At 38.6% G+C, this 13,941-nt stretch overlaps 1 protein-coding gene and 1 pseudogene across 9 annotated transcripts in view; both read left to right on the top strand.

Annotated features, from left to right (window-relative positions):
• The first annotated feature begins 1,406 nt into the window (after positions 1-1,406).
• Trim37 (tripartite motif containing 37) overlaps positions 1,407-13,941 on the top strand; it is a 183,793-nt gene continuing 171,258 nt past the window's right edge. For 7 of the 9 annotated variants that reach the window (XM_026407312.2, XM_077800650.1, XM_026407311.2 and 4 more), the window contains exons 1-4: positions 1,407-1,836; positions 4,059-4,160; positions 10,184-10,224; positions 12,458-12,574. In XM_026407312.2, the coding sequence (XP_026263097.2) occupies positions 1,816-1,836; positions 4,059-4,160; positions 10,184-10,224; positions 12,458-12,574 (281 nt within the window). In that variant the 5' untranslated portion in view covers positions 1,407-1,815. The remainder of the gene's footprint in view (positions 1,837-4,058; positions 4,161-10,183; positions 10,225-12,457; positions 12,575-13,941) is intronic. The other 2 variants (XM_026407314.2, XM_026407317.2) reach the window with 2 other exon arrangements.
• Positions 13,739-13,834, top strand: LOC113195739 (U6 spliceosomal RNA; annotated as a pseudogene).

The raw sequence follows: 13,941 nt of genomic DNA on the forward strand, positions 1-13,941 counted from the left end.
ATACATACATACACTGGGGATTTAACTCGGGGATGCTTTACCAATGAGCTATATCCCCATACCTTTTTTTTTTTTTTTTTTGAGACAGGTTGTCACTAAGTAGCCTAAGGCCTTGCTAAATTGCTGAGGCTAGCCTCAAACTTGTGATCCACCTGTCTGTGCCTCCGAGCTATTAGGATTACAGGCCTGGGATACGGCCCCTTGGTGCTCAAAAAAATTGTAAAATTGAAGTAAAATTCACATAACAATTAAAAAATGGAAAGTGGATCTTTTAGTATAGCGTTGAGCAACCATCACTTTTTATTTTTAGTGAAAGCATTTTCATTCCCAGATTAATCATATCTTGTCTGTGGATCATGCCATTGAAAACCTTGTTGTTGTCTACTACTTTAAATCTGAACGTGTGGTATTCTAGGTTTTTTTTTTTTTTAATTTGTCCACTTATTTCGTGGACAATAACTTTATTTATTTATTTTTAATGTGCTGAGGATCGAACCCAGTGCCTCACAAGGTAGGCAAGCACTCCACCACTGAACCACAACCCTAACCCATATTCAAGGTTATTAATTCCCTACATGCATACTCTAAATTGTGGTACTAATAAATAGCTGTTTGCAATAAACCGGAAAGGAAAAATGAGGTTCAAGGTAGGAATTTTATGTATGTACATTGACTCACAACTTAAATTTCTACAATACACGTGTCTCTTCTGGCAGGAAAATGTAGAAAGTAGATCCCTCGAATAGGAAAGGTGAATACAGCTGAGATCCTTTTCAGTAGTTACAGGGCGACAGCTCAACTCAATTGGCAAGAAAGGAAGTCTGGGCTGTTTGGTCAGGTGTCTTCATTCGTGGTCTGTCCTCCAACCAGCGAAATGAGAAACACCTCTCCAGTATTCACAAACTGGAGCTTTGTCAATTCCACTGGGCTAGGTGGAAAGGTAGTCTTTGAATCGGGCTTCCTCTCAGAGAAAGAACTACTAACCAGGAATTCTCTATTCGAGGATTTCTAAAGGTGTTGACCACAGACCATCTGCAGCGGGTCACCGCGAGTGGTTCCTGAAAATGCCGATTTCCTTACCCACCCAACAATCTAGTAGGAGTCAGAATACCTAGGGGTATGGCTTTGAAGTCAGCGTTTTCCACAATCACCCCAGGTGGCTCTAGTTTTTGGCGCGCTAACTTTTGAGGCTGGTGCGGCACCGCCCCTCTGAAGCCGGGCGGAGCCAGGCGAAGCTACGAGTTAAGGCGACGGGCGCCAGCTTGCGGCCCAAGGCATGCAACCCTGCGGCGGCTACTAGTCAAGTCTCGTGTACGCACCCGCACCGCGGGAACTACGCGCCCGCTTCTCCTCCTCTCCCGTTCTGGGCGCATGCGTACGGCGTCTGCCCCGGCTGCCGCGCTCTAGCTGCCCTGGTTACCGTTGGTGTTTGCGAATTCTCTGCGGCGCCTTCTTCGCCTGTGACCAGCGCCCTCCGGGGTCCAGTGGCAGTTCAGATACGCTCGCGCCCTCGTCACGTGGGCCGAGGCGCTCTTGCTGTCCCTCGCTGGCGGGTGAGGCGGGAGGAAGGAGCTCTGGCCACCGCTCGCTCTACCTCTGTTCCCCAAGGCGGGCTCGCGGATAAAAATGGCGAAATGGGGGTAGCCCGTACAGAACCTGAAGCTATGGGGCGCGCAGGTTGGGCAGTTGTCGGAGCCCCCTGACTCGGGCCCAGGCTGTTCTTGCTGATTTGACCTGGCGACCTCGGGCCAGCGCCTAACAGGGCAAACCACGGACTCCGCGGGTCGCCGGGGGCCCCGCCGAGAGCCGGAGGCAATGGATGAACAGAGTGTGGAGGTGAGGGGGGGTTGTGGAGGGTGGTGGTTAGTCTCCCCCGCCACCTTGTGAGCGTTTTTTATTCGGGGCGCCATTCCCTCGACATCCTTCTGGTAGGCGTCCCCCTACCCCTTGCGGTGGTTGCCGCTGCGTGGAGCGCTGGCCCGGTGCTCGTTCTGCAACCCTTTGGGTTTCTCCTACTCAAGACTGTTCCGCAGTCAGGTGCTGCGTATTCTGGTGTTTTCAGGATATCTCGGCCCCTGTACTTATCGCCACCGAGTATTTGCAAAATACAACCTGTGCAGAACAAAACTGCAAATTCATCAGATAGACGTGCCTTGCTACTCGCCACTACTACTTGTACTGGAGAGCGCATCCACATCTCGCTCCGAATGGATAATCATTTTTCCCTCCCTGTGTTAGATTTCGCAGGCTTCTGCCTTTCCTAGATTGAGATATACATTATATATTTCCTACTGTCTTATTTGACCGTAGCATCTAGAACAGACTTTCACATCTGATTCTTGTAAGCTGTGATTTCACATGGTTGGGATATTTTCATAAGTCCTCATGGGCACAATTACCATGGGCATAATTACATAATGATTGCCTAATTTTGAACCTTTCAAATACTGAAATAAGAAATCCTTGCTTCTTGATAAGGGTAACTGTATTTTGGACCCCTCCAGTTCTTCTAGTGATCTTTTTGACCACCCCCAGTGAGCTAAAAGTCTGCATCTTACAAGTTCTATTCCTGCATTTATGATTAAACTCATGAGTAATTTTCTCCTTAATTCCCCAAGTGAAAGTATTATAAAAGTTTTGTAAAATTTCCTTGTTTTAGGAGAGTTTAATTCTTCCGAAATGGAATAAAATTAAATGTCAGTCCTGTCAAACAAACAAAAAAAACCCATTTTATGCGTTTCCTTGTTTTGTCAGTTGCTTCCTAAATTGATTCAACTGAGGTTTGCAAAGATAATAGCGTTCAATTTACAAGTTGTTTTTTTCTAAGGCCCCAAATAATTGCCACCATAATTTTTAGTAGGGGGTAGATTCTCAGTCTTAAATATTAGTTGGTCACAGTGTCAGGACAGAAAATCATATTTCTGGATTATGAATTTGTTTATTTCTGGATCAAAATACACTGCCAATGGGATTCATGTTTTTCTAAAATGTTTTCCTTTTTTTTGGCACTGGAGATTGAACCCAGGGGCATTTTATCACTGAGCTACATCCCCAGCCCCTTATACATTTTTTTTTTTTTTTTTTTTTGGAGACAGAATCTCTCTAAGCTGCTTAGGGTTTCACTAAATTGCCAAGACTGGCCTTGAACTTGCAATCCTCCTCCTTCAGCCTCAGGAGTCACTGGGATTACAGACCTGCACCACTGTGCTTGTTAGTGTTTGTCTTCTTAATTATAAAAGCAATTTCCCTTTGGGGAAACTGCAGAAAAAATAAACAGTTCATATTGTACATTATATTAGTCACACAGACTGCTTTTTTTTTTTTTTAGCATGATAGATCATAAGCATTTTTTCTGTATCATTAAATCAAACACACTTGTTTTTCTTTTTGCAGTACTAGGGATTTAAACTAGGGTCTAGCACATGCTAGGCAAGTGCTGTACCCCTGAGCCACATACTGCATTCTCCCTTACTCCTGTATTTTTTTTTTTTTTTAATTTATTTTGTGGTACTGGGGGTTAAACCTCCGGGGACTCTACTGCTGAGCTATATTCCTTATCCCTTTTTTGAGAGGGTCTTGCTAAATTGTCCAGTCTGGCCTTGAACTTTTGATTCTTGTGTCTCAGCCTCCTAAGAAGCTGGGTGGACCACCATGTCCATTAGTCAAGAAATATTTTTAGTGACTCTGTCCTATAATTACTATAATTTACTTAATATTTGGACACTGGGGCTATAGCTAGATTCTTGCCATTATTATTAATCTTTCGTTGAAAACATTTTTAGATAATCTTTGCATTTCATACATTTTCCTTAGAACAGATTCATTGTCAAGCTTAAAAAAAACCCACAAAAACCACAATCCCCCGACCCCCAATTTCCAGGAGATATTCTGAGGCACCCTGAGCCTTGACTAGCTAATTTCTGATTGGGAATATAGTTAAAACTGAGGTGTTAGCCCAGAATAAATGTAAATGTTCAGTGAATTATTTTTAGCATGTTTTGAACTTTTGATTCAGTAGGCTTATCTTGGGACTTTATGTCTTTTTTTATTATTTTAAGAGCATTGCTGAGGTTTTCCGATGCTTCATTTGTATGGAAAAATTGCGGGATGCTCGCCTGTGTCCTCATTGCTCCAAGCTTTGTTGTTTCAGCTGTATTAGGGTAAGTTGTATTTCTTTTTAAATGCGTTCAGTTTATGTATGATCTTCTGTAGGGATCAACCATTTCCATGTTTTTTTTTTTTTCTTATTTTACATTTTGAGTCCTTTTAAAAAATGTCTTTTAAATGAAGATTCTTTAATATACAGCCAATTTGTATGGAGATAAATAGTGCTTCTGGAAATAAAGTTCACTGTAATTTTAATATATTTAAATTATTAACTTCTCTATACATTTAACAAATACTTGTAAAATGTTTACCTGCATTATGTTTGGGGTTGAGGAATACTAAGATAAATGACAAAGTGCCTTTTTTGCAAGAGCTTAAATCTGAGAGAATCACATTATAATCTTACAAGAGACCATAGAGATGGATATAATCTAGTGGTTTTAAAATTGAATACAAGCTGAGTGCAGTGGTGCACACCTATAATTCCAGTGACTCTGGAGGCTGAGGCATGAGGATCACAAGTTCAAGGCTACCACCACAATTTAATGAGAACCTGTCTCAAAATAAGAAGGTAGCATAGTACCAAGGCGGGGGTGGGGGGTGGGGGTAACTATCACTTGAATACAAGGGAATCCCTTAAAATTGTGGGAAAGCTCAAGATATAAAACAGAAGAACTTATTTTGATTGTGGGGATGCAGGAAGACATTTGCAGAGCACAGTTGAAAAATGTCTTGCTCACATTACTCTTTGAGATATTCCTTTACTGAGAAAATCAAAGCCTTCTAATGTGCTCTTCACCTGAAAATTTGTTTCCTTATTCTTGCCTAAAAAAGATAAATATCCCTTTGTCAAGAATAATATTTGTACCACTTCAATAATTCTTCCAGTCACACATACAGCAAATGTTGGACCTAGGTTTGAACCCAATAAGACTTTAGAGTCTGTCCTTTGCCTCTACACCATGTGCTTCTAGTAGAGCTAGGTTACAACATATGATGTTCTCACACTGATAAAAGGAGAGAATTAAATCTGTTAGCCTTGTTTCCTCAGCTATAGGATTCAGATAACACAATCTGCCTCACAGGGTGGTTAGGCATTAAATGGATAAAGCTAAAAGAAATTCAGAGATTATAAAGCATCATCCACTTGTAAGGTATTATATACTTCTGGTTGTTAAAACATCAACCAATACACATAGCATTTGTTTTATAAATAGTGGAACTGTAGCCTGAGAGGTTAAGTGATATACCTCCATCACCATAGCTCATTAATTGGTAGAGTGTAAATCTGGACTCAGTTCCTTTTAATGAAGGTCTTGTATGCTTATGATCTCTGATTATTAGTTTATACATCCTTGAATCTTTTTTTGTTACATTCCTTCTGTCTCTTAAGTGCCTTTTTTGGGGGGGGTACTGGGATTTGAACCCAGGCTTGCTCTACTCTGAGATATACCCCTAGCCATTTTAATTTTTATTTTGAGATAGGGTCTGCTAAGTTGCTGAGACTTGCTTCAAACTTGCCTTAGCCTCCCAAGTTGCTGGAATTACAGGAATGCACATTCATTTCTTATATATTGATGCTGGCTTTCTCTATTCTGAGGTTTCTGGAAAAATGTGTCTACTTTGGGAAATGATTATTTTTTGCAGGTTTTTGTTATCCTCTGTATATGGGTCCTAGATCTATTCCTTCAGCTTTGACTTTTCCCCCCCTCCCTCAGTACTGGGGATTGAACCCAGGGATACTCTACCACTGAGTTACATCTCAATTCTTTTTTAATTTTTTTCTTCTGTAATCGGCTGTCTCAAATTTGTGATCCTCCTGTGTCCACCTCCCAAGGTGCTGGGATTATAGGTGTGCACCACCATGCCTGGCAAAAGTAAGTCTTGAGTAAGGGGAGGTTAGAGAGACCAATATAATCAGCATTTAGATCGTATTTAAAATGGAGAAACTAGATGGGAACACTCAAATTATCTCCTGTGGGAACAGAATTTAGGTCTGAACTCTGGGGCATTCTAACCATTTAGAGGTCAGGAGGAGGTGAGCAAAAGAGACCAAGCAAGAGCCTAATACTATTTAGTTGTGTTTTATGGTTCTGACTTGGGAATCAGTCATTGGATTTCAAAATGGATAGGTTATTGGTGACCTGGTGAAGACTTAGTGGAATAGTGAGGATGAAAACCTGATGGGAGAGAGTGGGAAGAGAAAAAGCAAACATAAAAAACTTTCAGGAGAGGCCACATGCAGTGGTGCATACCTATAATCCCAGTGGCTCAGGAGGCTCAGGCAGAGGATCGTGAATTCAAAGCCAGCCTCAGCAAAAGTGAGGCTCTAGGCAACTCAGTGAGACCCCTGTCTCTAAATAAAATACAAAATAGGGCTGGGGATGTGACTCAGTGTTTGAGTGCCCCCAAGTTCAATCCCCAGTACCAAAAAAACCTTTTAGGACAAATGTAATATAAGAAAAAAATAAGGCACTGTTGAAGGGGGATGTTGGTAGTCAGTGTTTTTGCTTAATTTGTATCTTGCTACCACTGAATCATTAGAGGAATTAACAACGCTGGAGGAAGTTGATTTAATGACTGGAGCAAGTGTTCACCAGATTGTAACCAACAGTGTTTCCTTTTCCCCCATTCCATCTTTGTTTATTGATCATGGAAATTTGACTGATGGTACAGATATTTGTGTCACTGAATAAAACAAAGGTCCATGCTCCCTCCTACCCCTGCCCCATACTAGGAATTGAACCCAGAGGCAGCCTACCACTGAGCCACACCATAGCCTTTTTTATTTTATTTTGAGCAGGTCTTGCTAAATTACTGAGGCTGGCTTGGAACTTGCCATCCTCCTCCCTCAGCCTTCTGAATTTCTAGGCATGTGTTTTATGTACAAGGTCCAGATTTAGGAATAGATGTGTCTAAAATCAGCCAGTAGTTTGGTGACAGACCAGGACTGTACTCATCTCCATGCCAGTGCTCAACCCATGGGTTGGTTTCCACATTAAAAGGTGGGAACATTAGATGTATTTTCAGCCAAGGTCTCTCTTACTCATCCAGCTATACCTGTTTTTTTTCATCTTTTTCTATTTGTATCTTCTCTCTTTTTTTTTTTTTGATACCATCTTTCTGATCCAACTTTTTTTGACCCCCTTGATTTTTAGCATTGGTAGTATTGCTTATAATTATTGACTTCATTTTGTTTTTATTTTGCTAGTCATTTTTATTAGGTAGAATTGTTTAAAATATACATTTTGACGTTTTCTTTCAGTTGAATACGTTTTGATATAAGTATATACTTGTAAAACTATCACTGTATTCAGGTTATTGAATATACCTATTATTCCCCCAAATTTTCTTGTGCCTTCCCTCTTGTAGTTACCAGGAAACCACCAACTTGGTTTATGCTCTATAGATAAGTTTTTTTTTTTGAATTTTATACAAATGAAATAATACAATATGTACTGTTACTGTTATGTGTTTGACTATTTTCACTTGGTAAAATTATTTTGAGGGGCTGGGGAGATAGCTCAGTTCTAGAGTGTTTGCCTTGCATGCATAAGGCCCTGGGTTTAATTCTGAGCACCACAATCAATCAATCAATTGATAAATAAAAATAAAAAAAGACAGAAGTGAAATAAAAAAAATTATTTTGAGCTTCATCTACGTTTTATCAGTAGTAGTCCTTTTTATTGCTGAATAGTGTTTCACTGCATTCATAAGCCATGATTTGTCTATCTACCTGTTGATGGACATGTGGTATTGTTTTTTGCTATTACATGAAAAGCTCCTATGAATATTTGTGTACAAGTCTTTGAAGAACTGAAGCTTTATTTTTGCTTGGATAAATAGTTATAGAATGGCTAGATCATATTAGTAGATGTGTGTTTAACTTTTTAACTAATTGCCAAACTGTAGTTGAATCATTTTACATTTTAAACCAGGAATGTATGAGAGTTCTTTTTCCTCCAAATTAATGCTAGTACTTGGTATGTTCACTTTTTTGAGTTTTAGCTGTTCTAGTGTGTATAACAGTATCTCATTGTGGTTTTAGTTAGTATTTCTCTTGAATGATGATCTTTCCAGCATCTGTACAAACACTTTATACTCCTCTTTGTGGCAATAAATATACCAAAATTTGTCATTTTATCCATATTGTTCACTTGTGTCATTAATTATATTTGCAATGTTGTACAACCATATCATCATTTCTAAAACTTTCATTGCCTCAAAGTCTTGACCCATTAAGCAATAATTCTCCATTTCTCCCTTTCCCCGGTCCATGGTGACCTCTAATCTGTCTCTCTGAATTTACTTATCTAAATATTTCATGTGAGTGAAATCATACTGTGTTTGAGTTTTGTTTTATTTAGCATGTGTCCAGGGTTCATTCAGGCAGCATGTGTCAATGTCATTCTTTTTTTATGGCTGAATAATCTTCCATTGCATATGTATACTGCAATTTATGTATCTGTTTTTGTTGGTTGATTGACTCTTGGGTTGTTTTCACCTTTTGGCTATTGAATAGTCATAGGTGTATAAGTATCTGTGTTCCTGTTTTCATTTCTTTTGATTATGTACCTAGTAGTGGAAATTCTGGGTCATACGGTAATTCTTTGCTTGACTTTTTTTAAATTGTGGTAAGATTTAAATAATGTAAAACTCTCCATTTTACTTTTATTTATTTATTTATTTTTTGGTATTGGGGATTGAACCCAGGGACGCTTACTACTGAACCACATCCCCAGCCCTTTTTATTTTTTATTTTGAGACAGGGTTTTGCTAAGTTGCTTAGAGCCTCATTAAGTGCGGAGGCTGGCTTTGAACTTGGAATTCTCCTGCCTCAGCCTCCTGAGCCACTTGGATTAAAGGGGCGATTAACTATTTCTAAGTGTACAGTTCTGTGGTATTAAGTACATTATATTATGCAGCTGTCACCACTATCAATCTCCACTACTTTTTTCATTATCCCAAACTGAAATATTATACTCACTAAACAATTACTTCTCATTATTCCTCTCTCCAATTCCTTGGTAACTACTGTTCTACTTTCTATCTCTGAATTTCATTATTTTTTCTCAAAATAATAAAATTGCCATATTTATTTTGTGGTAGGGTCATGAATAGAAGGTAAATATGCCACTAATATTCAGAGAATGAAAAGCTTACTCTCCTGGGATGTACATGTGTTAGTGTTTCTTTTGGACTGGGGATTGAACCCAGAGGCTCTTTACCACTAAGCCACATCCTCAGCCCTATTTTTTATTTTATTTAGATACAGGGGTCTGACTGAGTTGCATAGGGCCTTCTTGCTGAGTTGCTGAGGCTGGCTTTGAACTCTTGATGCTCCTACCTCCACCTCCCAAGCCTCTGGGATTACATGTGCCACCACACTCGGCTCAGTTTGTATATGCATGTGAAATGTATGGTGGTAGTTGTTTGGGGATTGAACCCAAGAGCACTCTCTTTATTATTGAGCTACCTCCCAGCTCTTTTTCACTTTTTAAAAATTTTGAGGTCAGGATCCGCTAAGTTGTCTTGGCTGGCCTTGAACTTGTGATCCTCCTGCCTCCGCCACCAGAGTAGATGGGAATACAGGAATGTGCCACCACACCTTGCTGGCAGGAAGGATTTATGGACCATAAGCAAAGGAAATTCTTTGGGATTATAAACAGATACAAAAATATGATGCCAAGAATGACATGTATTGCAGCAATCAGCCTGTTTTTAGTTCTTTTTTTTTTTTTTACTTGTCAATGGACCTTTATTTTATTTATTTACATGTGGTGCCTCACACATGCCAGGCAAGCACTCTACTACTGAGCTACAACTCCAGCCCAATGTTTTGACCATATTAAAGAATATGGTGAGGTTATTCCCTATCATAGTTTGAACCTTTAATAAGATTATAATGTAGCAGTGTAAGGAGAACAACAAATAAATCATCATAATAAAGTGTTGTAAATAAAATGAAGGGGAAATCATGAGACAAACTCATTAAATTTTATTTATAAATACTGGATATATATATATAAATTAATGGTGTTTTTATAATCAAAATCTAATTCTTCTACCTCTTTAGCGCTGGCTGACAGAGCAGAGAGCTCAGTGTCCTCATTGTCGGTAAGTACTTGCTACAATCATTTGTGAATCCTAAAAAAGAGTAAGATTACAGGGTTAAGGTGTGCCTCAGGATTCATAAAGGCAAAATTTTCTTTGCAATTTACTGTACTTCTCATTAATATGCTTGAAGAGAAAATAAGTATTATGTCTAAAAAGAAATGAAACACTAATTTCCCTGACTTAAGATTATGTAGGATGTATTACATTACTTGGCATGTTGTACCCCTGCCTCGCATAGAAAATTATCATGTGACCTCTTAGCTATTTATAATTTAAATAAAAGTTTACATATTTTTGGCTTAAAAATATTCACGATAAATATTAATATGAAAAGGTTTTAGGTTCTAGTGGGGTATCATGGCACATATGTATAATCCTAGCAACTTGAGAGGCTAAGTCAGGAGGATGACAAATTTGAGGCCAGCCTCAGCAATTCGGTGATATCCTGTCTCCATCTGGGACCCCCTCTACACAAAAATGGGGGAAAAAAAGGACTGGAGATGTAACTAAAAAATAGCCCACCCCTGGGTTCAACCCCATTCTGGGTGGGGGAAAGTCTTCTGGTTGTACTGTTTTAAATCCTATGTTTTCACAAAATACTTTCAGAAGAAATTGTTATGTGTAGTATCTATTTTTTTTCTTCTTTGTAGTGTTAGGGATTGAACCCAGTGGCACTCTACCATTGGGCTACATTTCTAGTTATTTTTGTGGTGGCAGGGTGAAGGGGGGGTGGCACTGAGGATTTCAGGTGTACTTGGCCACATCCCAGCCCTTTTTTGTATTTATTAGAGACAGGTTCTGCTGAGTTGCTTAGGGACTTGATAAATTCTTGGGGCTGGCTTTGAACTTGTGATCCTCCTGCCTCTGCTTGTTGAGCTGCTGGGATTACAAGTGCGCCCCAGGTAGTTTTTATTTTGAGACAGGCTGTCCCTAAATTGTAGAGGCTAGGCCTCTTGAGTAGCTGGGATTGTAAATGTGTACCAACATACCTGGTATGGTATCTGTTTTTCTACACACTTTTTTTTGTGTATACTGATAACATACCCTTATGCTTTTTGTTAAACTACACAGATACAATACTGTTAATAAAAATGGTAGATATCTTTTCTTGATTGTATGTATGTATATATATGTGTGTGTGTGTGTGTCATTTTTTTAAAAAGCTTGAGTAAACACAGTGGCACATACCTGTAATCCCAGCAACTTGAGAGGCTGAGCCAGGAGGATCACAAATTTGAGGCCTGCCTCAACAACTTAGTGAGGCCCTGAACAACTTAGCAAGACCCTGTCTCAAAATAAAAAAATAAAAAGGCTGCAGATGTGACTCAGTGGTTAAGTGCCTCTGGGTTCAATCTCTGGTACCCCTCACCAAAAGACACAAAAATGTTTGAATAATATTTCCCTCTGTAACTATGTAGTTTTATTTATTTATGCCCATATTGAGAAATATTTAATTTGTTTCAACTTCTGGTTATTTCAAATAATGGTGGCAGAGTGCCATCTTTTGCCCTTGTTTACTCCAGGATTATTTACTTTTCTCACATGAGTTTGTGAGAAAACCAGCACTATTAAATGAAACGTCCTGTGATGATGGAAATGTTCTCTATTTACACTATTCAATATGGTAGCTTCATGTGGCTCTTGAGCACTTGAAATGTGTCTTGTTTGTGTAATGAAACTTTATTCTTGTTTTTAATTTTTTTTTTTTAGTTGTAGGTGGACACGATAACCTTTATTTTTATGTGGTGCTGAGGATTGAACTAGTGCTTCATGAGTGCTAAGCGAGCGCTCTACCATTGAGCCACAACCCTAGCCCATGACATTTTATTCTTTAAAAATTTAAGTAAGATAGTCACATGTGACTAGTGGCTATCATTTTTTGTTTTATATCGGTGGTGGTGCAGATCAAATCCAGGGTCTCGCACATGCTGTCACATGCATTGTACCATTAAGCTCTACCATCAAACAGTATTCCCTGTGGCTGTCATTTTGGACTGTACAACTTTAGACTAAGGAGTTGAAAATTCAGTTCATAATCTGAATTATCAGTATTTTTTGTTTTTAATATATGTTGTATTAATGTGAATATAAGTTGAAAGCATTTTTTCATTGTCTTTAATAGTTTAATAGTATTGTGGTATGAGTGTGATTGTGAGCTCTGTTTTGAGGAATGTGTTTATTTCAGAAAATAATCTCATTTTTCTCAGAATATGTGTATGGATTTTCTCTGCAGTGCTCCTCTCCAGCTTCGAGAACTAGTAAATTGTCGTTGGGCTGAAGAAGTTACACAACAGCTTGATACTCTTCAGCTCTGCAGTCTCACCAAACATGAAGAAAATGAAAAAGACAAGTATATTCTCAGTTTTCTTGTTCAGTATCTAATAGATTTTGCCATGTACTATTTTTTTAAATTTTTATTTTTTAGTTGTAGATGGACACAATATCTTTATTTTATTTATTTATTTTTATGTGGTGCTGAGGATCGAACCCAGGGCCTCGCACACGTGAGGCGAGCGCTCTACTGCTGAGCCATAACCCCAGCCTCTCCATGTACTATTTTAATGACACGGTTTTTACTTTTTTGTTTGTTTGTTTGTGTGTGTTGCTGGGGATTGAACTTGGGGCCTTTGTGTGTCAAGAAGCACACACTCTGCCACTAAACTGAACCCTAATGATATATTAATATTTCACTGTTAATCATTTATAATTGAGAAATTTAGCATTTCTTAATTTTCTAATGCTTTCATTTTTCTGAAGGTATTTAAAACGATTCATTCTTTCTTTGGTTTTGGTACTGGATATTGAACCTAGAGCCTTGTGCATACTGGGCAAACACTCTACCACTGTTCTTCGGCTCTTATTTTGTGATAGGGTCTTGCTAATTTACCCATGCTGGCTTCAAACTTGCCATCCTTCTAGTTTAGCTTAGCAAGTAGTTGGGATTGTATGCACTTACTACCATGCCCAGCTGAGAAATGATTCATGCTTATTATGTTTTTTTTTTTAATTTTTTAGTTGTAAATGGACACAATGCCTTTATTTTATTTATTTTTTATGTGGTGCTGAGGATCAAACCCAGCACCTTGCACGTGCTAGACGAGTGCTGTACCGCTGAGTCACAACCCCAACCCCTTATGTTGTTTTTTTTAAACATTTATTTCATGCTATGTATACTTACGTATGTAGGTACTAGATTATGGGGATACAAATGCAAATGATACATGATTTCTGTTTAACTATTTAATGGAACAGAACAGAACTATAATATAGTGATAAGTTGTTGGAGACTGCCGTGGGAGCAGAAACTTTGAGGGACAAGAATGGTCTTTTGGTACATGATTAACTATTTTGATCATATTTTCAGGGATATGAGGAACAGAAAATGAGAAGAAAGACCTAGTAATATAGCAGTAATCTGTTTTATAGATTAAGAAACTATATAGTTAATTGGAAGGCAATTAATAATAACTTAAATTAGCAGAGATTCCAGTAATGTTGAATGTTTAAAAATAAAGTGCTTGCGTCAGCAGCATGTATACTTAAAATTGAAATGACACAGAGAAGATGAGCACAGGATGATATGCAAATTCATGAAGCATTCCATATTAAAAATAAAGACATGTTTCTTTCTATAGATGCATTGGGGGGGTGACGAATAACTTGTGTACATTGATACAGCAGGAATGGGAGCCGTATATTGTAGGACAACAGAGCTAT

This window comes from Urocitellus parryii, chromosome 7, assembly GCF_045843805.1.
Source record: "Urocitellus parryii isolate mUroPar1 chromosome 7, mUroPar1.hap1, whole genome shotgun sequence".
Taxonomy (NCBI): domain Eukaryota; kingdom Metazoa; phylum Chordata; class Mammalia; order Rodentia; family Sciuridae; genus Urocitellus; species Urocitellus parryii.